Source organism: Erpetoichthys calabaricus, chromosome 4 (genome assembly GCF_900747795.2).
Source record: "Erpetoichthys calabaricus chromosome 4, fErpCal1.3, whole genome shotgun sequence".
Lineage (NCBI taxonomy): Eukaryota > Metazoa > Chordata > Cladistia > Polypteriformes > Polypteridae > Erpetoichthys > Erpetoichthys calabaricus.
The window spans coordinates 3630072-3652560 of NC_041397.2; the positions used below are offsets into that span (position 1 = coordinate 3630072).

Consider the following 22489-nt stretch of genomic DNA (forward strand, 5'->3'; position numbering starts at 1 on the left):
TTGCCTCTTTCCTGCTGTCCTCCATTATTGTCACCAAGAGTGGCTTCACATATTTTGACAAAGTGTAATATGTGAGAAAGGGATACAGCAGAAACAGAGGACACCACTTCTAAGTTACTGCTTCATGTATTTAAGCCTTAATGTTGTCCATCACCTGTATTTCCAGTGTGAAAAGATAATTGCCCCCTTAGTTCCTTACTCAATAATTTATAATTGAACTCCACTAACTGAGCACAGCTAGCCATGTTAACCTAAACCTCTCCCTACTTTGACCCTCACCATGACATTAAAGTCATCACCAGAGGAACTTGAGGCCTTCTTGAAAAATAGATAGATAGATAGATAGATAGATAGATAGATAGATAGATAGATAGATAGATAGATAGATAGATAGATAGATAGATAGATAGGGCCCTTTTGTAACTCATAAGGATCATTTATAACTTCTTGCCTACCCTTCTCTAAAAAGGCTCATTTTGTGTTTTTTATTACTAAAAAGAGATTTTATAAAAGATTCCCATTAGGCATCTGTAGAAAGGTAGATAGATGTAAGGCACTATATAATACAAAAAGAGACATAAAACGTAACAAACTGATTTTAAAGGCACTGTACAGACAGATACCTCTTAGACTCTTATATAGCACCTTTCAAATCTCTTTCTTATTCAGTGCTCTTTCCTCCATTGATCTGTTTGTTAAAAGATTTGTAATTTTTACGAGAAGATGCTGCTTTGCTCTGAAGTGACATTTCATTTATTCCGGAGCTAATTTAGCATGCAGTTCCATTTTTCGGATTAGCCAAACAGCGACTCCACATGAATAATTGAACGAGTTGCTGCAGCTTCCTCTCATAGTGGAGACTTAAAACAACTTTAACATCCATTTCACATGAAAACCCCGACTGTCTACTGTGTGCTAAATACGCCTCAACTAAAGACACTTCAGTTCTGGATGATATGCTTAAAATGGAAATGTTAATTGTACGTTAAACATTTTCTTTGTTTAAAAAAAAGATAAAAAAAAAACACCCCTCTTAAGTTGCATGTCACAACAAATTATTACAACAAAGACATCAGTGACATTAACACACTGGGAATGCAAATTAATTAGAGGATGGCAGAGTAGCAGTCACACAAGTGCAGGATTCAGCCGTTTGCGTTGTCTGTGGTGGGGGTCTCGTGAAGTGCGGTGACAAAGTCATGAGGGGGACGTTTACATTTCCATTGATTTGCTTAGCAGATGCTTTGATCCAAAGTGACTTACACATATGGCCAACATAATCAGGTAAACATCAGTCTTGCACTGCAAAAAATGAAATCTAAGCAAGTGGAAAGTATTTATATTAGGTCATTAAATTTTGTTTTCTTTATTGTTTGTATTTACAATTATTTAGCTTATTTTAAGAAATCTTGTCAGTGACATTTAGTTTACTACATTGGAAGTTTTTTTGTTTTTTTTTTGCAAAATATAAGAAAAGCGTCTCAACTTAAAGTTTGTTTTTCTCTAGTTTTTGTGTATGCCTTTATTGAAATGTGGGGACTATTTGGGAACAAGTGTGACAGGAGCAGGTGACAAAACTGATCATCACAAGTGAGGGGCTTAGAAGAAAAATCCAAGCGAGTAACTCATCCTTGATAGGAAAACCTGAAGGCCTTTATCAGCTCAACAGAAATTTGTCAAACAAGACGGACTTCGGATTCCTCTCCAACACAGTGAGGGAATTTCAAAAAGAGTCGGGCAGCTTGTTACGCCAACTTGGAGCTGCAAGTGAAAAGAGCCTGGAAAGAGACTTGTGTGACACACAGGTGACATCAGCAGACGCCATCTGTCTAGTCATATCATTATGAGATCCTGCCAACTACACCAAACTTAGTATCTATATATCTATCATTATATAGTGCCTTTCACATCTATCTATCTATCTATCTATCTATCTATCTATCTATCTATCTATCTATCTATCTATCTATCTATCTATCTATCTATCTATTATATAGTGCCTTTCACTCTATCTATCTATCTATCTATCTATCTATCTATTATATAGTGCCTTTCACTCTATCTATCTATCTATCTATCTATCTATCTATCTATCTATCTATCTATCTATCTATCTATCTATCTATCTATCTATCTATCTATCTGATATAGTGCCTTTCACATCTATCTATCTATCTATCTATCTATCTATCTATCTATCTATCTATCTATCTATCTATCTATCTATTATATAGTGCCTTTCACTCTATCTATCTATCTATCTATCTATCTATCTATCTATCTATCTATCTATCTATCTATCTATCTATCTATCTAGTGCCTTTCACTCTATCTATTATATAGTGCCTTTCACTCTATCTATCTATCTATCTATCTATCTATCTATCTATCTATCTATCTATCTATCTATCTATTATATAGTGCCTTTCACTCTATCTATTATATAGTGCCTTTCACTCTATCTATCTATCTATCTATCTATCTATCTATCTATCTATCTATCTATCTATCTATTATATAGTGCCTTTCACTCTATCTATTATATAGTGCCTTCTATCTATCTATCTATTATATAGTGCCTTTCACTCTATCTATCTATCTATCTATCTATCTATCTATCTATCTATCTATCTATCTATCTATTATATAGTGCCTTTCACTCTATCTATCTATCTATCTATCTATCTATTATATAGTGCCTTTCACTCTATCTATTATATAGTGCCTTTCACTCTATCTATCTATCTATCTATCTATCTATCTATCTATCTATCTATCTATCTATCTATTATATAGTACCTTTCACTCTATCTATTATATAGTGCCTTTCACTCTATCTATCTATCTATCTATCTATCTATCTATCTATCTATCTATCTATCTATCTATCTATCTGATATAGTGCCTTTCACATCTATCTATCTATCTATCTATCTATCTATCTATCTATCTATCTATCTATCTATTATATAGTGCCTTTCACTCTATCTATTATATAGTGCCTTTCACTCTCTATCTATCTATCTATCTATCTATCTATCTATCTATCTATCTATCTATCTATCTATCTATCTATCTATCTATTATATAGTGCCTTTCACTCTATCTATTATATAGTGCCTTTCACTCTATCTATCTATCTATCTATCTATCTATCTATCTATCTATCTATCTATCTATCTATCTATCTATCTATCTGTCTATCTATCTGTCTATCTATTATATAGTGCCTTTCACTCTATCTATCTATCTATCTATCTATCTATCTATCTATCTATCTATCTATCTATCTATCTATCTATCTATCTATCTATCTATTATATAGTGCCTTTCACTCTATCTATCTATCTATCTATCTATCTATCTATCTATCTATCTATCTATCTATCTATCTATCTATCTATCTATCTATTATATAGTGCCTTTCACTCTATCTATCTATCTATCTATCTATCTATCTATCTATCTATCTATCTATCTATCTATCTATCTATCTATCTATCTATCTATTATATAGTGCCTTTCACTCTATCTATCTATCTATCTATCTATCTATCTATCTATCTATCTATCTATCTATCTATCTATCTATCTATCTATCTATTATATAGTGCCTTTCACTCTATCTATCTATCTATCTATCTATCTATCTATCTATCTATCTATCTATCTATCTATCTATCTATCTATCTATTATATAGTGCCTTTCACTCTATCTATCTATCTATCTATCTATCTATCTATCTATCTATCTATCTATCTATCTATCTATCTATCTATCTATCTATCTATCTATCTATCTATCTATCTATCTGTCCTTCTCTACAAGTCACAATGGCGGACACCCCTCAGAATTTCCTCCATGCAGGTGACACCTTTTTTTTTTTGCTGGCCCTCAGCATTGTAACCCTCAACCCCAGAAGGTCCCCACGTCCTTCCAGACGACTCCATCGTGACTTTTGAAATGATCATTCACTGCGGTGCTGTGTGAAAGTGTTTGCCCCCTTCCTGCTCTACTTCATTATTGTCACCAAGAGTGGCTTCAGATATTTTGTCAAAGCTTCTCTGTGTCTTTGGGTTCTGACATTGGTGCTTTCTTGGTGGTCCTCCCTGCACTTCTCTAATCATCACACAAGCGGTGGGCTCAGAATGGACCCCTTCTGCAAGCCCTTTCTAGACTCTCAGTGTTGCCATCTGCCGTCCTGACTGCCATCAGTGCTTTCACATTCCCCCCCAACGCTCCTTTCTTTCTCCCCCCAGTGTTTCAGGTATAGGACCAGCGCAGATTGGGTTCCCTTTGCATCTGGACCCCCAGATTAGTTGTTCAGTGGGTAGGGGCACTGCTTTGTGCCATATCTCATTGTCAGTAGGGTATGGGAGCTCAACTTTTTCAGACCAGATGCCCGTCCTAATGCCAACCTCATCTCCTTGCCTTTCACAGCCCATACATGTGACGGTGACCTCAATCTAATCTCATACCATGGGGTCACCTGGCTGCCCAGAAGACAAGCTGGTGTTAGAGATCGTTCACGCAGTGGACGTTGCTACATTTTGAACTGGCCACCCTTCCAATCGCACCTCCTGGACACTGGCAGCTTTCTCAGGTCTTGGTCAGGTTTTAGAGTTGGCGTCTCAGTGCATGTGGATGGCTGATTTCTTTCTGGCTTCTTGTCTCCTTCTTCTTCATGCAGGCCATTCACTCCATCAGCTGGCACCACGAAGGAAAGCAGTTCATGTGCAGCCACTCGGACGGAAGTCTGACGATGTGGAACTTGAAAAACCCCAGCAGACCGTTCCAGATCACTGTGCCACACGGTAAGATTTACACTCGCATCTGGATAAGAGCAAAGCATGGAGTAGCGTGAAGCTGGGCACTTAGAGACCCCCATGTGAGAGGAGCTTCCAATCGCCCACTAAGCCCTTGTCGTGAAGCCAAAGCAAAGACAACCCGCAACTTTATTTGGCTGGCAGAAAAGTAGCAGACAAGCACACTGTGGGAGATGGCAGGCTGACGTCGATACTGTAAGGGATGAATGTCCTTATCCACCGGCACCACCTGGGGGGCCCGAGACCATCAGCAGAGCAAAGAACGTGCCCACTTTGAACCTCAGATCACCTTCCTGGAAGTGCAGGAGGTGACTGAGTGGCACCAAGAACGCTCAAATCAAACCAGCCAGTGGCAGTGCAGTCCGGTGACTCGGGTTCAAACCCCACCTCTGCCCCCCTGGCCTCATCTGAGCAGGGCGGCGCACAAGTGAGGCTGAGTTAGGGGGCTAGGGGGCAGTGTCTATAAGAGAAAACAAACGATGTCATAAATAAGAAGCATCGCCATCAAACGTCTAGATTAGCATAAGGCACCCCCTATTTGGGGTGTTTATAAGAAATGAAATGATTTTAGTAGTATTGGGGTTTTGCACCGTGGCCACCATTATGGATTTAGTAGAAATCAAGTAAAATGACCCTTTTGATTGGCTAACAAGCAAGATTACAATAGGCAAGCTTACGCGGCGACTCAGGCCCCAACTTCAGGCCAAATGTAACTAATTACATCAATTGCAAACAATTACAATTACAATTACAATTGCATAAGTACATCAATTACAAACAATTACAGTTACATAACTACATCAATTACAAACAATGACAGTTACAATTACATAGGTACATCTGTTCCAAACAATTACAGTTACAATTTCAATTACAGAGGTTCATCAATTACAAACAATTACAGTTACATATCTACATCAATTACAAACAATGACAGTTACAATTACATAGGTACATCAGTTCCAAACAATTACAGTTACAATTTCAATTACAGAGGTTCATCAATTACAAACAATTACAGTTACATAACTACATCAATTACAAACAATGACAGTTACAATTACATAGGTACATCAGTTCCAAACAATTACAGTTACAATTACAATTACAGAGGTTCATCAATTACAAACAATTACAGTTACATAACTACATCAATTACAAACAATGACAGTTAGAGTTACATAGGTACATCAGTTCCAAACAATTACAGTTACAATTACAGTTACAGAGATTCATCAATTACAGTTACATAACTACTATCTATCTATCTATCTATCTATCTATCTATCTATCTATCTATCTATCTATCAATTACAAACAATGACAGTTACAATTACATAGGTGCATCAGTTCCAAACAATTACAGTTACAATTACAGTTACAGAGGTGCATCAATTACAAACAATTACAGTTACATAACTACATCAGTTACAAACAATGACAGTTACAATTACATAGGTACATCAGTTCCAAACAATTACAGTTACAATTACATCAATTACAAGCAATTACAATTACAATTACAAAACAATTACCTTGTATTACATCTTGCCTGAAGAAGGGGCCTGAGGTGCCTGGAAAGATTGCATATTGTAATCGTACTACTTAGCCAATGATTTTAGTAGTAAAAGTAGTGCATCAGGATTAGTAAAGGGGAATTTAAATTATATTACAGGATATCCTATTCCCTTATTATATAGCGCCTTTCACACCTTTTCACATGTATAATCGTGAATCTTAGGGCAACCATTAAGAAGGATATCAGGGAGTCTAAAAGACAGTTGGAGAGGAAAACAGCAGATAAGGCGAAAGACACCGCTAAGAGATTCCTTGAGTATTTTAGTAGAAAAAGAACAGAAATAAAAAGGGGGATTAAAGGATACGGACTGGGAAACAGTAGACGCCCTAAACTCGCATTTGTCTGAGGTCTTCACAAATGCAGAAGCAGTAACAGGGACTACTAAGGAGATACTGAACGATTTGTAAATTGTAAAGGGAGAAGAGCTGCTGAGATTAACTCTTTCAGGGCAGATGTCGCCTTTTGTCAAAATTCAGGGGTAGAGGACGGTAATCAGCCGTGATCTGCGACAAATCTCACCGTTAAGTTTTAGTTCGACTCTCTTTGCTAGAAGGAAAGTTAGCTTCGTTGATCTGACCTCAGTTCCTTTCATGTACATGAATAGCAAAGAGCAAACCACCTTTAAAATGGCATCGACATCTGGTCGTGTGACCAACGTGAACATGCAAAGCAAAATATTCTGTGGACGCAGTTTTGCATGTTATCGCTGAATCAGACTCTGACTTGCTGGACTCCGATTTTGATGCAGGTGAACTGGAGATGGAAATCGAGAATGAAACTGAGGCACCAGTGAACACATTTGTGTAGCTGATGTCCCACAGCAACGTTTGCCCTGGGAGGACCGCCACTTACAATGACAAGTGGTACAAATGAGATTGCGTCACACTGCGATTGCCACCGCTGCCCACCTGCCATACAAAGACAGCCAGGCAGCCGGCCCGCCGTGCATTCCTGCTGGCCATCGAGCCGCCCACCACCCTCCCACTGATGCCAGGGACTCCTAACAGGTGACGACAGCACCTGGTTTATGGGTGGCAGCATTGCTTTGTGTGCTTTTAAGAAAACTGAGTTTCTTGGAAAAAAATATTCAGCCGTCAAAGAGTTAAATAGGTGAACATCAAACAAATCACAAGGAGCAGAACATATGAACCCTCGAGTTCTGAAGGAGGCCAGCGAGTTCAGATAGAAACCATTAACACGTATTTAGGAAGTCACTGAGCACTGGGGAGACTCCAAAGGACTGGAAAATGGCAAACATCATCCCGTTATATAAAATGGGTGACCGGGCAGATCAGAGCAACTAGAGGCCAGTAAGCTTAATGGGCATCACAGGAAAATTAATGGAAGGTTTGGAGAAGATTGAGCAACACCTGGCAAGGACAGGACAGTCAGTGTGGGGTCAGAAGAGGGAGGTTGTGTTTTACTAACAGGCTGGAATTCTATGAGGAGGCAACAAAAGGATACGACCAGAGTGGAGCAGATGATGTTATTGATGTGGACTTTCAGAAAGCATTTGATGAGGTGCCACATGAGAGGGTGGGCATCAAACTAAAAGAAGTGGCAGTTCAGGGTGATGTGCGTAGATGGGTGAAGAATTGGCTCAGACACAGGAAGCAGAGGGTGATGGTGTGAGGAACCTCATCAGAACTGGCCGATGTTAAGAGTGGTGACCAGTAGGGGTCAGTGTGGGGTCACTAATATTTGTAATATCTATTAATGATTTAGATAGGAATATAAAGAACAAGCTGGTGAAGTTTGCAGATGATACCAAGATAGGTGGACTGACAGATAATTTGGAATCTGTTATATCATCACAGAGGGACTTGGACAGCAGAAAGGCTTGGGCAAATGAAATTTAATGTCAATAAATGTAAAGAATTACACACAGGAAGGAAAAGTGTGAGGTGTGAATACACAATGGGTGGTCGGACAATCGAGAGTCCACCTTATGAAAAGGATTTAGTACTCGTAGTGGACTCTTAAGTTATCGACTTCCAGACAGTGTTCAGAAGCGATTAAGAAGGCTAACAGAATGTCAGGTTATATAGCGCCTTGATGTGTGGAGTACGAGTCCTAGGAGGTTCTGCTCAGGCTTTATAACACACTGGTGAGGCCTCATCTGGAGTCCTGTGTGCAGTTTGGGCCTCCATAAAGACATAGCAGCACTAGAGAAGGTCCAGAGAAGAGCAACTGGGCTGATTCAGGGCTACAGGGGATGAATTATGAGGAAAGATTAAAAGAGCTGAGCCTTTACAGGAGATGAAGAGGAGACCTGACTGAAGTGTTCATAATGATAAAGGGAATTAGTCCAGTGGATTGAGACGGTGACTTTAAAATGAGTTCATCAAGAACACGAGGACACAGCTGGAAACTTGTGAAGGGGAAATTTCACACAAACATTAGGAAGTTTTTCTGTACATCAAGAATGATAGACACTTGGATTAAGCGACCAAGTAGTGTGGTAGACAGGAGGACTTTAGGGACTTACAAAACTCGACTTGATGTTTATTTGGAAGCATTAAGTGGACAGGACTGGTGAACTTTGTTGGGCTGAATGACCTGTCCTCGTCCACATTGCTCTCATGTTCTTTGCCGAGAGTCTTCGAGAGCTCTTTAGATCTTGGCAAGAGGACACCACACGTGTCAGTAGCAAAGAGAACCTCAGAACCTCAATATCTCGAATTGAAATAAGAAAGTCAGGTCCATCTGCAGTCTCCCTGAAGAGGTTCTCATCATTGTCTCCACTCCTGGAACATCTAATTGTAATTTAATGGATCTGAAGTGCTCATAAATGTAAGGGTGGACTTTTTTCCACATGGCACGTCTTTACTTTTGTTCATTTCGATTATGAGAGTGAATACAGCATGTCAGTCTTCTTTTAAGGCTCAGCTCTTTTAATCTTTCCTCACAACTCGTCCCCTGTAGCCCTGAATCAGCCCAGTTGATCTTCTCTGGACCTTCTCTAGTGCTGCTATGTCTTTATGGAGACCAAAACTGCACACAGGACTCCAGATGAGGCCTCACCAGTGTGTTATAAAGCTTGAGCAGAACCTCCTGTGACTTGTACTCCACACATCAAGGCACTATATAACCTGACATTCTGTTAGCCTTCTTAATGGCTTCTGAATACTGTCTGGCAGTTGATGGTGTCGAGTCCACTGGACTAATACCCTTCATACTTTTTAAACACTTCAGTCAGGTCTTCTCTTCATCTCCTATAAAGGTTCAGCTCTTTTAATCTTTCCTAATAACTCATCCCCTGTAGCCCTGAATCAGCCGAGTTGCTCTTCTCTGGACCATCTCTAGTGCTGTTATGTCCTTTTTGTAACCTGGAGACCAAAACTGCACACAGGACTCCAGATGAGGCCTCACCAGTGTGTTATAAAGCGTGAGCAGAACCTCCAGTGACTTGTACTCCACACGTCAAGGCTCTATATAACCTGTTAGCCTTCTTAATGGCTTCTGAACACTGTCTGGTAGTTGATGGTGTCGAGTCCTTTGTGACTCCTAACTCTTCTCATAAGGTGGTCTCTCGATTTTCAGAGATATGCCAGGGAAAAGCCTTTTTTGCCCATAAAGAACAAGACAACGGTTTGCCATTGAACGTCTAGACCAGACCTTTTGGTTTAGATGAACCAGAGTTAGAGATGTTCGGCCTCTCAGGAGGAGACCCTCCTACCAACTGGCATGCCTGATTGTGGGGTTGGTTTGGTGTCTCAGCGCCTGGGCAGCTGCCAGTCATCAAGTCAGATGTGACTGCGGTGTCTTACCTGAATGTGTTTGAGGAGAATAGGAAGCCAAAAATTGAAGTGATGATGAGGAGAATCTAAGACACCCAAGTAAATCCACCAAGGAATGGCTCAAAAATAAGAAATGGAGGTTTTATGGCCCAGCCTCGTCACACCCCCGACTGGAATCCCATTGAAATGTTTGAAACTCACAAACATCTTCAACTGAAGGAATTCTGCATGGCAGAGTGGGCGAGAAAATGTCATGCATAGACATCATTGACTACTGGGCAGTTATTACAAAATGTCCTCAAGAAGTAATTTCAGCTAAAGGGGGACGTGCCACCGCCTGAGGCCCAGGGGGGACTTCCATTAGTGAGATGTTTGTTGAGCCGTGAGTGCAGTTTTGAGTTTTGATCTTCTCTTGTTTTATGAACAGCTGACGTGTTCTTCTGATCACAGTCTGTAATGTTCTCTCATGTGACTGCAGGAAAAAGCCAGCGAGATGGAAAGAAACCCGAACCGTGCAAGCCGATACTTAAGGTGGAGTACAAAACGTCCAAAAACAGGTAACCCTATGAACCTTCTCTTTAAATTGAATTTCATTTCATCACTTCGTCTTGGTGTCTTCAGGCTCACCTTGTCACCCTCCTTGATTTTCATTGGCAGAAAGCAGCAGTTTATGTTAGGACTCTTTAGTTGTGTGTAACATGTCTGTTGGTCATCCACAGAACATCCCTCCATCGTCTACTGCTTATTCTAGTCCAGGTCACAGTGCCAGCAGTCTATGCAAAGACACCAAGATGTTCCTTTGCCCTGCCACCACTTCCAGCTTGTCATCAGATTACAAAGCATTCCCAGGCCAGCTGGAAGATCCAATCTGTCCAGTATGTCCACCCCAGGGTGTCCTCCCAGTTCTACGTCAGGCCTGAAACCCCTGTGCAGGGAGGCGTCCTGGTGGCATCCCAACCAGATGCACGGCCCTCCCCAGTGGACTCCTTTCAATGTGGAGGAACAGCGGCTCTGCTTTGAGTTCCTCTTGAAAGTCTCTAAGGCTGAGTCCTGACGCCCTGCAAAGGAAGGAAGCTCATTTCTGCACCTCAGGTCCATGATATTGTTCAGATTGTAACCTCAGGTGAGGACAGGGAGGTTGACCGCTAAATCGAGAGCTTTGCTATTTGTCTCAGCTCTCTTTTCATCACGACTAACTGGTGCAATGTCCTCATGACGGCTCACACCAACACGGTCCCCCAGTGGGTCTCCTGATAGATAGATAGATAGATAGATAGATAGATAGATAGATAGATGAAAGGCGCTATATAATAGATAGATAGATAGATAGATAGATAGATAGATAGATAGATAGATAGATAGATAGATAGATAGATAGATAGATAGATGTGAAAGGCGCTATATAATAGATAGATAGATAGATAGATAGATAGATAGATAGATAGATAGATAGATAGAGTGAAAGGCACTATATAACAGATAGATAGATAGATAGATAGATAGATAGATAGATAGATAGATAGATAGATAGATAGATAGATAGATAGATAGATAGATAGATAGATTAAAAGGCACTATATGATAGATAGAGTGAAAGGCACTATATAACAGATAGATAGATTAAAAGGCACTATATGATAGATAGATAGATAGATAGATAGATAGATAGATAGATAGATAGATAGATAGATAGATAGAGTGAAAGGCACTATATAGATAGATAGATAGATAGATAGATAGATAGATAGATAGATAGATAGATAGATAGATAGATAGATATGCAAGGCACTATATGATACATAGATAGATAGATAGATAGATAGATAGATAGATAGATAGATAGATAGATAGATAGATAGATAGATAGATAGATAGATAGATAGATAGATAGATAGATGACATCATAACATGGGGCCCCGTCCATTAGAATCTCCCTCTAGTTAGCTAAATAACTACATAAATAGAGGGACATAGTAATAACTACACAAATACACCAGAATGATGAAAAGCCAGAAAATTAAAAAGAAAGAACACTTCTGTCTTGGCAGTCCAACTCCCAGTAAGGCGCTATATATGTGTATTGTTGTTGGTATAAAGAAGCCCCCAGTCACATTTCTTGACACACTTCTCCTGAGTGATTCATTGGCTGAAAGTCCTCAGTGTTGGTGTGTCATGGAGAGAGGATGTGCAGCTTTGTTCATAATGACACTCAGCTTTGTTTTCATTCCCTCCTCCTTCTCCACCATGACCTCTAACAGGTCAACAAGGGCTTCACATAACTAAGGGGGCCCTTTTAATTACATTGTTGATTCGGTGGTCCTCTCCTGAAGTGACGTTACCTGCCCAGCACACCACACTGGCCATCACAGACTTATAGAAGATGTGAAGGATGTCACTTCTTATGTTAAAAGGACTCAGAGTCCTAAAGACGATGGTTCTTCTCTGTCCTGTTTTCTGTAGTCCCTTTGTGTTCTGAGCCCAGTCCAGCCTGTCATTGTTGTGGACCCCCAAGTACTTGTAGGAGTGGACCACCTCGACACCCACTCCTGAAGGCTCTCTGTTGGGTTGAAGGTCAATGTGTAGTTCTTTGGTTTTGCTGATGTTGAGTTACAGACAATCCTCAAAGTTTTCCCCCCTGACTCCTCACCCCCCTTATTGTTACCCTCCATAAGTGCAGAATCCTCTGAGAATGTCTGTCAGTGACCTGACCTGCTGTTATATTTCTAGTCAGAGGTGGACAGCATGAAGAGAAGAGCAGACAGGCCTGTTCCTTGTGGTGCTCCAGTGTTGCTCTCACGGTCCTCAAGTCTCACCGACGGTGGTCCACTCCACTGAGAGTCCATCATCCAGGACACTAGAGGCTCACCCACCTGCATATCTCAGAGTTTACCCCTTAACAGAGATGGCTGGGTGGCACTGAAGGCACAACCCCAAATGCTGCCCTTGGGTTTTCTTCATTCAACAGCCATTCAAATGACTGTAATGTCACTCACGACTGTAAGGCGCTATATTAAGTCAACAGTGTGAGTCCGTTTGGCTGCCTGTTTTCCAGTTGAACAGCTGCTAGTGACACTGAGACCAAGGGAGGTGACGCCTGTTAAATTGGCTGAAGAGAAGAATGAAATAAGAGACAAATAGTGAAAAGACAGCGCAGGCATTGAAGTCTCGTGTCTACCGAGGAGTGCGGGATCACGGCGCTGGGCCCACCGAGACTTCATTTCATTTTCTTGTTCCCCTTTCAGCTCGTCTGCTCCGACTCACGTGGCGCTGCCATTCGCGTACTGATCAGCACGCTGAGATGAAAGGGAGCGCGTGTTTCAGGCATGATGCGTCTCACCCGGTTTGCTTTTCTTGAACCCCAGGGCGCCACCCACCATCGGCCACCAGCTGAGCGCCTTTTTTTGCAACTGTCACTTCTTGATGAAGCACAGCAGGGAGGAGCAAAGTGCGCACACAAAACTCCGGGACGCCATGGATTTTATTTGCTGGGATTATATGCGGCTCGGTCTGATTACCAGATGCGAAGCTCCTCGTTGTGATTTCCAGGGGAATTCCAAGAGAATTCGTCAGCCGTACATACAGTGCATCCGGAAAGTATTCACAGCACATCACTTTTTCCACATTTTGTTATGTTACAGCCTTATTCCAAAATGGATTAAATTCATTTTTTTGCTCAGAATCCTACACACAACACCCCATAATGACAACATGAAAAAAGTTTACTTGAGGTTTTTGCAAATTTATTAAAAATAAAACAATTGAGAAAGCACATGTCCATAAGTATTCACAGCCTTTGCCATGAAGCTCAAAATTGAGTTCAGGTGCATCCTGTTTCCCCTGATCATCCTTGAGATGTTTCTACAGCTTCATGGTAGTCCACCTGTGGTAAATTCAGTGGACTGGACATGATTTGGAAAGGCACACACCTATCTATAGAAGGTCCCACAGTTGACAGTTCATGTCAGAGCACAAACCAAGCATGAAGTCAAAGGAATTGTCTGTAGACCTCCGAGACAGGATTGTCTTGAGGCACAAATCTGAGGAAGGTTACAGAAAAATTTCTGCTGCTTTGAAGGTCCCAATGAGCACAGTGGCCTCCATCATCCATAAGTGGAAGAAGTTGGAAACCACCAGGACTCTTCCTAGAGCTGGCCGGCCATCTAAACTGAGCGATCAGGGGAGAAGGGCCTTAGTCAGGGAGGTGACCAAGAACCCGATGGTCACTCTGTCAGAGCTCCAGAGGTCCTCTGTGGAGAGAGGAGAACCTTCCAGAAGGACAACCATCTCTGCAGCAATCCACCAATCAGGCCTGTATGGTAGAGTGGCCAGACGGAAGCCACTCCTTAGTTTGGAGGAAACCTGGCACCGCTCATCACCAGGCCAATACCATCCCTACAGTGAAGCATGGTGGTGGCAGCATCATGTTGTGGGCAACGTTCCCTCTAAGCTGCGCTAGCGTGCGCTGGCGCACCAACTGTTTAACCTTGGCGCACAACTTTTAATCCTAGCGCACGTGGCGGCCGATTTGTTAATTTTCGTAAAATCACGTGCCGGCGGACTGCGGCCTGGCGGGAATCCTGTTGCCTGCGTGACTCGGGAGTCTCGGGCTACATGATTCAATCGGCATAATAACGAAGTAAACTTTGGCCTTGGGCGAAGTTGGGCCTTGGCTGGTGTAATATGGCATGTGACCGGTGACCGCGTGATTGGTGCACTTTCCCACCATTCAGCTGGTCTATATTTCAATTAAAGTCCATGATGTTGTCTACTGAAAGGTCGGAAGTTCCGGTCCGGTCCAGTTCGCATTCATAACGTTCGTTAAATTACTGTTTTCGCAAATTCGCAGTAAAAAATAAAAATTTGAACTTTACAATTTCTTTTCATTATTTATGAAAATGTCGAAGCGCAAAGCTCAAGATGAACTGCTATGTAATGCGACAAAGAGAAGCCGCAATAACTTCAAGAAGGAATGGTTAACAGATTATTCGGTTGAAACCATCCTGCCAAATGGGTCCGGAAATAAGAATGTGAAACTCGGAGAAATTTTTAAATATCGTGAAACGGAAGACGTTGTTTGTACGTTTTGTCTTAAAGCAGGAGTTGACGGAGAATGGAGTTCAGGAAAGAAATGGGGTGAATGGAAAATTGATTACTTGAAGCGTCACGTAAGTCACAAAATTCATCTGGATGCTGTCACGAAACTTCGAAATCAGAATCGTGGATTCATACAAAATTTTTTAAAAGAAACGCCTGAAGATAGGATTGTTAGACAAGAATTGAATGAACGTGACAGATCGAATCCCGAAGCGGTAAAGGTGTTGATTGACAATGTTTTACTTGCAGTTAAGTTGAATGCATCCATGCTGTCTGTGCAAGAAATTCATGACCATGTGGCAAAATACACAGAAATTCCTGAATGTTGGAGAAGCAAAAATTATGCTTTTGAATTAATTGAATGCATTAACAATGTTGTAAAAACAGAAGTTTTAAATGAAATTAGAGAATCTGATTTCCACACACTTATGGTGGATGAAAGTACAGATATTTCTGTTTCAAAAATGCTGATTATGTACATCAAATTTAGAAAAACTACTGATAAAATTCATAAAACTGTTTTTGCTGGAATTACCAAATTGACTGCTTGTAACAGTACAGCAATAGTTGAGGCAATAAGGAGATTTTATAATGAGAATAACTTGGACATAAATCGCATGGTCATGTTTACATCTGATGGTGCATCTGTGATGCTTGGAAAGCATAATGGTGTTGCTGCTATATTAAGACAATCAATTCCTCACTTGCTAGAGCAGCACTGTGTAGCTCACCGAGAAGACCTAGGAATTGATGATGCTTGGAAACAGTTACCATTAATGAGGGAAATTGAAACTCTCATAAGAACAGTATATACACTGTTCAGTAGATCAAGTGTAAAAAAAAAATAAATTTCAGGAAATGGCCAGTGCTGCAGACTGTGATGCTGTTTCATTTAGACCTATAAATGAAGTTAGATGGCTCTCAAGACACTTTGCTGTACTTGCCTTGAATAGGAGTTATGACATTTTGTTAGAATATTGCAAAGAACAAGTAGAAGAGGACAATGATCCAGTTCACAAATATTGTATTGATAAATTAAGCAAACCTGAATATCGTGTGGCATTACATATCCTATGTGATGTACTTGGTGAACTGGCAGAACTGTGCAAAATTTTCCAGAGAAGTGCTTTAACCACTGTAGAGGCATATCAATTTGCCAAAGCTAAAATCAGGAAACTGAGGTCTCAGTATCTGGGGGAACACGTGCATTTCAGTGACACTGTAAAAGATTTAGTTGCTTCTTCCCCATCTCCAGTAAAAACAGATAACATTCTTAAATTTATTAAGCAAATTTGTGATCATTTGGACAGAAGATTTCCTGCTGATGAATTAAAAGACTGGTGCATATTTGATAAAGACCATTTCTGTAATCAAAGAAATCTGGATGATTTTGCTTTTGGTCATGAAAATCTTGCACAGCTGGCTAAGCGTTACTCTGTCTTGTTCAAGAAAGATGAGAAGATTTTTGCCAAGGATGTTTGTAAAGAATTTTCGGATTTCAAATGCATCGTTTCAGAGAAAATGAAAGCTGGATTAATGAATACATTTCAGGACATACTAGCATTCACCCAGCAGGAGCAGGAGCAATTCAAAGGACTAAATCTTTTGCTTGATGTTTGTGGAACTTTTCAAGCTTCCAGTGCTGATTGTGAAAGGGGGTTCAGCTTGATGAACGCCATTAAAGTTAAGACCAGGAATCGCTTGGACAGTGATCACCTGGAAAATCTTATGCGAATTAAACTGTACACAGCAGCTGGATATGATGTAAATATCAACAGTGTTTATAAGTTTTGGAAAAAAGAAAAGGGAAGAAGAGAAAGACTGTAAGACATGTACAGAAATAGACATTCATGATACATGTACAAGACTTCAAGTTTGATTTTAAGTTACCACACTGTTTCACTTGAAACTTACTGATTTGGGATTATGACTATCTATTGGTAATTTAATAAATTGGTATTAATATTTATAATGCTTAACTTTTGAATTTTCAAGTAATTTTACTTTGTAATTCTAAATAACATACTTTGTAAATGACATACTTCATCGCCACTAAAACGAAGGCCTACAGAAGCGTTGATAAAAAGCGCAATCAACCGATGTTGGTAAAATAACAAATCGAAGCCGGTAAGGAGAAAGTGGCTCACAAGTTTTGAAATTGATAAAATTTTGGCTCACAAAAAAAAAATTTGGCTCACAACACCCAAGTCCTTAGAGGGAACGTTGGTTGTGGGGATGTTTTTCAGTGGCAGGGACTGGGAGACTAGTCAGGATAAAGGGAAAGATGACTGCAGCAATGTACAGAGACATCCTGGATGAAAACCTGCTCCAGAGCGCTCTTGACCTCAGACTGGGGCGACGGTTCATCTTTCAGCAGGACAACGACCCTAAGCACACAGCCAAGATATCAAAGGAGTGGCTTCAGGACAACTCTGTGAATGTCCTTGAGTGGCCCAGCCAGAGCCCAGACTTGAATCTGACTGAACATCTCTGGAGAGATCTTAAAATGGCTGTGCACCGACGCTTCCCATCCAACCTGATGGAGCTTGAGAGGTGCTGCAAAGAGGAATGGGCCTAACTGGCCAAGGATAGGTGTGCCAAGCTTGTGGCATCATATTCAACAAGACTTGAGGCTGGAATTGCTGCCAAAGGGGCATCGACAAAGTATTGAGCAAAGGCTGTGAATACTTATGGACATGGGATTTCTCAGTTTTTGTATTTTTAATAAATTTGCAAAAACCTCAAGTAAACTTTTTTCACGTTGTCATTATGGGGTGTTGTGTGTAGAATTCTGAGGAAAAAAATGAATTGAATCCATTTTGGAATAAGGCTGTAACATAACAAAATGTGGAAAAAGTGACGCGCTGTGAATACTTTCCGGATGCACTGTAATCCCAAGGTAGACGCTCATCCATCCATTTTTCAAATCTGCTCAAATCTGGATCATGGGATGCTGGTGACGATCCTGGCAGGACTGGCCACATGGGTAGAAAGCAAACCTGGAAGGGGCAGCCAGTCTGGTGTAGGGCATCCTCAGAAACACACCCACATTCACCGCCACTCCATCCATCGATTATTCAAACCACTCTACCCTAAAACAGGGTCACGGGGGTCTGCTAGAGCCAATCCCAGCCAACACAGGGCACAAAGCAGGAAACAAACCTCAGGCATGGCGCTAGCCCACCACAGTGCACACACACACACACACACACACACACCAAGCACACACTAGGGACAATTTAGAATCGCCAATACACCTAACCTGCATGTCTTTGGACTGTGGGAGGAAACCCACACAGACACGGGGAGAACATGCACCGCCACTCCACCCTAATTATAATAAATTGGGAAAGTCTTGAGACCCTTGCACATTCTGCACATTTCATTGACTCATAAATTTCATTTAAATGGTGCAAATGTGCCCTACAACACGAGGGGAAACCCGAAAGAGACGAGACTGGCCTCCTCCGTGGTGGCTGGACAGCGGGTCGGATCAAAGGTTCAGTGCTTGTTCTCTCATCCCTCGCTAGTCGGACACCTCTGTGAAGCGATCTCACGTGTCACGCGGTCATTGCTTTTTTTTTTAGGAGCTCTTCCCATGACCCTGACGAAATTGTCATGTCGATTTTCACGGAGCAAAGAACTTGCTTGAAATTTTGTTTTCTACTTGGCAAAACACCAATGGAATCGTTCCTAATGCATCACCTGGCTCTCAAGGAAGAAGCTTCGAGTCGGGGCGAGAGTTTTCGAATGGTTTTTGCTCTTCAAAAATGGAATTTGAAGCATCGAGGATCAACTCCATTCTGGACGCCCTCTTCAAGCAGCCGGATCGACGAAAAAACATTGCAAACATCCGCGGAAAAATGAAACGAAGACCGTCGTTACACAATAAGTTACAGGAGTAACATGGAGCTCTATCAAGACCTGGCATGAGGCGTGTTTCGGCCAAATTTGTCCCCCCAGCAGAACACTCGACTCAATGTGAAAATGGAGCTTGAAAGTCACCCCGACTTCTGGTCATAGCAGGTGACGAGAGTTGGTGTTACGGGTACGAACCCTGAAACGAAACAAGCCTCGAGCCAGTGGAAGAATCCTGATTCACCAAGGCCCAAAAAAAGCCAGACATGTGAGATTCCATCCATTATCCAACCCGCTATATCCTAACTACAGGGTCACGGGGGTCTGCTGGAGCCAATCCCAGCCAACACAGGGCATAAGGCAGGAAACAAATCCTGGGCAGGGTGCTAGCCCACCGCAGGGCACACACACACCAAACACACACTAGGGACAATTTAGAATCACCAATCCACCTAACCTGCATGTCTTTGGATCCAAGCAAACACGGGGAGAACATGTAAACTCCACGCAAGGAGGACCCGGGAACCGAATCCGGGTCTCCTAATTGCGAGGCAGCAGCGCTACCCACTGCGCCACCATGCCACCCAACACATAAGATCGAACGTGAAAACGATGTTGATTTGTTTCTTTGACATTTGAGGTACTGTGCACAAGGAATTCGTTCCAAGGGGTCAGACGGTCAACCAAGAGTGCTGTCTGGGGGTCTTAAAATGGCTGAGAGAGAGAGAGAGAGAGAGTGTGGAGGACAAGGCCGGAATTGTGGCAGTCGGGCGAATGGCTCCTTCACCATGACAATGCCCCGGCGGCACACACAGCGTTGTGAATTCGCCAGTTTTTAACCAGTCAGGGTATGACACTCGTGTCCCCCCCTTACTCACTGGACTTGGCCCCCTGTGACTTTTTCTTGTTCCCCAGAATGAAAAGGGCACCGATTGGACAGGGTGGAGGACGTGATCGCTGCTTCGACGACAGCACTAAATAGCATCCCAGTTGAGAAAAGGCGATTGGACAAGTGTATGTCTTCCAATGGGGAGTACTTTGAAGAAGACCAGTGCATTTTTTGAAATATTTTAAATAAAACGATTGCGTACCCCCTAATGACAAAGTGAAAAACGTGTTTTCAGAAAGGTTTGAAAATTTATCGAAAAATCAGAAACTGAAACGCTCATTTCATAGCAGTTGTGATGAACTAGAGAGAGCACAGGGTCCCAGAAATACTCCAAATGTCCACCAGAGGGGGGAAATCCAGGGCAGTCAGCGAGCCCAAACCCTTACACAAACACACAAACACAGTCCTGGGTTCAAATAAAGGTTGGTTAATTCCCCCAAAATCCTTTTCTCAGCAGCAAAAGGCCCAAAAACACGGGTTTGCCCTCCTCCAGTCGAGTGTTGCCCTGCGTCCTCCCAGCTCCGACTCGCCTGGCGTTTTTATTAAGGACCCAGGTGTACTTTCCGGTGCCAGGGCCCCCTGCACTTCTGGGTGATTATAACAGGGAGCTTGTCTCCCTGTAGCGCCCTCTTGAGGCACCCAGTCACTCCAGCAGGGCTGCTCTGCCCGACTACATTTCCCTGCATGCCCTGCTGGCTTTACACTGGGTACCGATATCCGGTGCTGCTGCCATCTAGTGTGCTGGAGGAATAACAAAACCCCAGTGATATCTTCTCTTTTCAATGGGATGCTCCTTCCTTCCTCCCTGGCTGGGATGCTTATCTGCCTATTGGGAGTCGCCCGTCCGATATGAAGAGCACAGGAACACAGGATCTTTATGAATTAAACAGATGCTCTGAAGATGGTGGAGCTTCAAAGCAGGGGATGACTAAAAAGGCAATTCAAGGCAAACAAGTCCCATCCCAAAGTTAAAACCAAAGCAGGAGGTCAATGTGACGATGCCAGTCCACTCCAGACTCCTCCTTCACTTATGTGAGCCTCTAGAACCCAACACCATCGATAGTTGTGACCGAGATAAGCTGACAAATGGGGACAAATCTCACACGGGCCGCGGTTCAAATGTCCATAAATAAATCCATAAAAGCCAAGTGAACATGGGGAATAACAACCGTAGTAAAGAAATCCATTTAAACCAGAGGTTCAAAGCTCCTTCCGATCTCAGCCCACCTCCTCACCCACCACTCGCGTAGCTGGCAGATACGAACTTCATTCATCCGACCCCCCGTCCTGTCTGCCTCTAAACCGCGCAGCCAGCCCATCCGAGGTCGGCTCTCCTCCCGTGTTCCTTCATGCGTTACATAGGGAGATCATCCACCATTCTCGTCCCACGATTATTCAGCCCCTAGAGCGCCAGAACCTTCGCTCCTTCGCGAGACCCCAGTTCATGCTGCCTTCCCCTTCCAGGTGACCTAATCATCATCCTGAGACTGCTGTTCATGCTCTATTCTCTCTCTCTCTTTCCATCTCCGATCCTCGATCTCCCTGTGCCGGCCCGTACTTATCCGGCTCAATCACATGCCGCAGGAAGCCGATGAAGCAATTGAGAAGACGTGCAAGAGCAACTCGCCACAATTACCTCATCAACTCTCCGTGGGCGCGATTGCATGACACGGCTATCTGGATTTTAAACTGGCCATTACTTTTTTTTTGAAGCCGCAGACCCGCTAGACCACAGTCATAACATCGAGTACATTTCACAATGAACCGCAAGGGACTGGGTTGAGGTTGTCAGTCATCCAGTCTGTAGAGGGAGTTGTTAGAATACAGCGCCACCCTGTGAATTGGTGAGGAATTACCACCACCAAAGCCTTTATAAGGGCTGAAGGCAGGCCCTCGTGGTGATGGACAGGTGGGCCCGCCTCTTGGGGATCCACCCACAAGACACATGGAACATAACAGTAAATAGCTACTGCACATAAATTGAAGCTAAATAACCTAAGACAGCGTTTCTCAACCTTTAAGTATTTGTGACCCGAGTTTTCATAACAGTTTTAATCGCGCCCCCCCTAATGTTTTTTTGAAAGGAGCCCACTAATACCAATTTGTTCTTTTTTGATTAATGATATATCATAGATGCATATTTTATTATACCTACTTAACTTTTATCAACATTTATCTAACTCGATATTTATTTTTCTAGTATCAGAATGTAGTTTAAGTTAATTTGATTTGGTTTCAATAGATGTATTTTTCATATTTTCGATTCTTGTTTTCTTTTTTTCACATCTTCACGCAACTTCAGGGGGGCCCGGCCCACAGTTTGAGAACCACTGACCTAACATAAAGAAAAGAATTAAAACTCCCAGGCAATTCAAGTCAGATTTACTTCATGTGCACTCAGTTCAACGTTTCTTGTTCCTTTCGCAAAACTCTTTTCAAGTGAATCGGGCTTGGAATTCAACGTAATTCCGGTTATTCCTGAGTCAGACTCTGTGTGACTTG

General features: G+C 42.1%; 1 protein-coding gene across 4 annotated transcripts in view; it reads left to right on the forward strand.

Moving 5' to 3' along the window:
- Positions 1–22489, forward strand: part of stxbp5l (syntaxin binding protein 5L) — a 553303-nt gene that overhangs the window by 297688 nt on the left and 233126 nt on the right. For all 4 annotated transcript variants that reach the window (XM_051926381.1, XM_051926380.1, XM_051926382.1 and 1 more), the window contains exons 8-9: positions 4692–4815; positions 10625–10703. In XM_051926381.1, coding sequence (XP_051782341.1) covers positions 4692–4815; positions 10625–10703 — 203 coding nt within the window. The remainder of the gene's footprint in view (positions 1–4691; positions 4816–10624; positions 10704–22489) is intronic.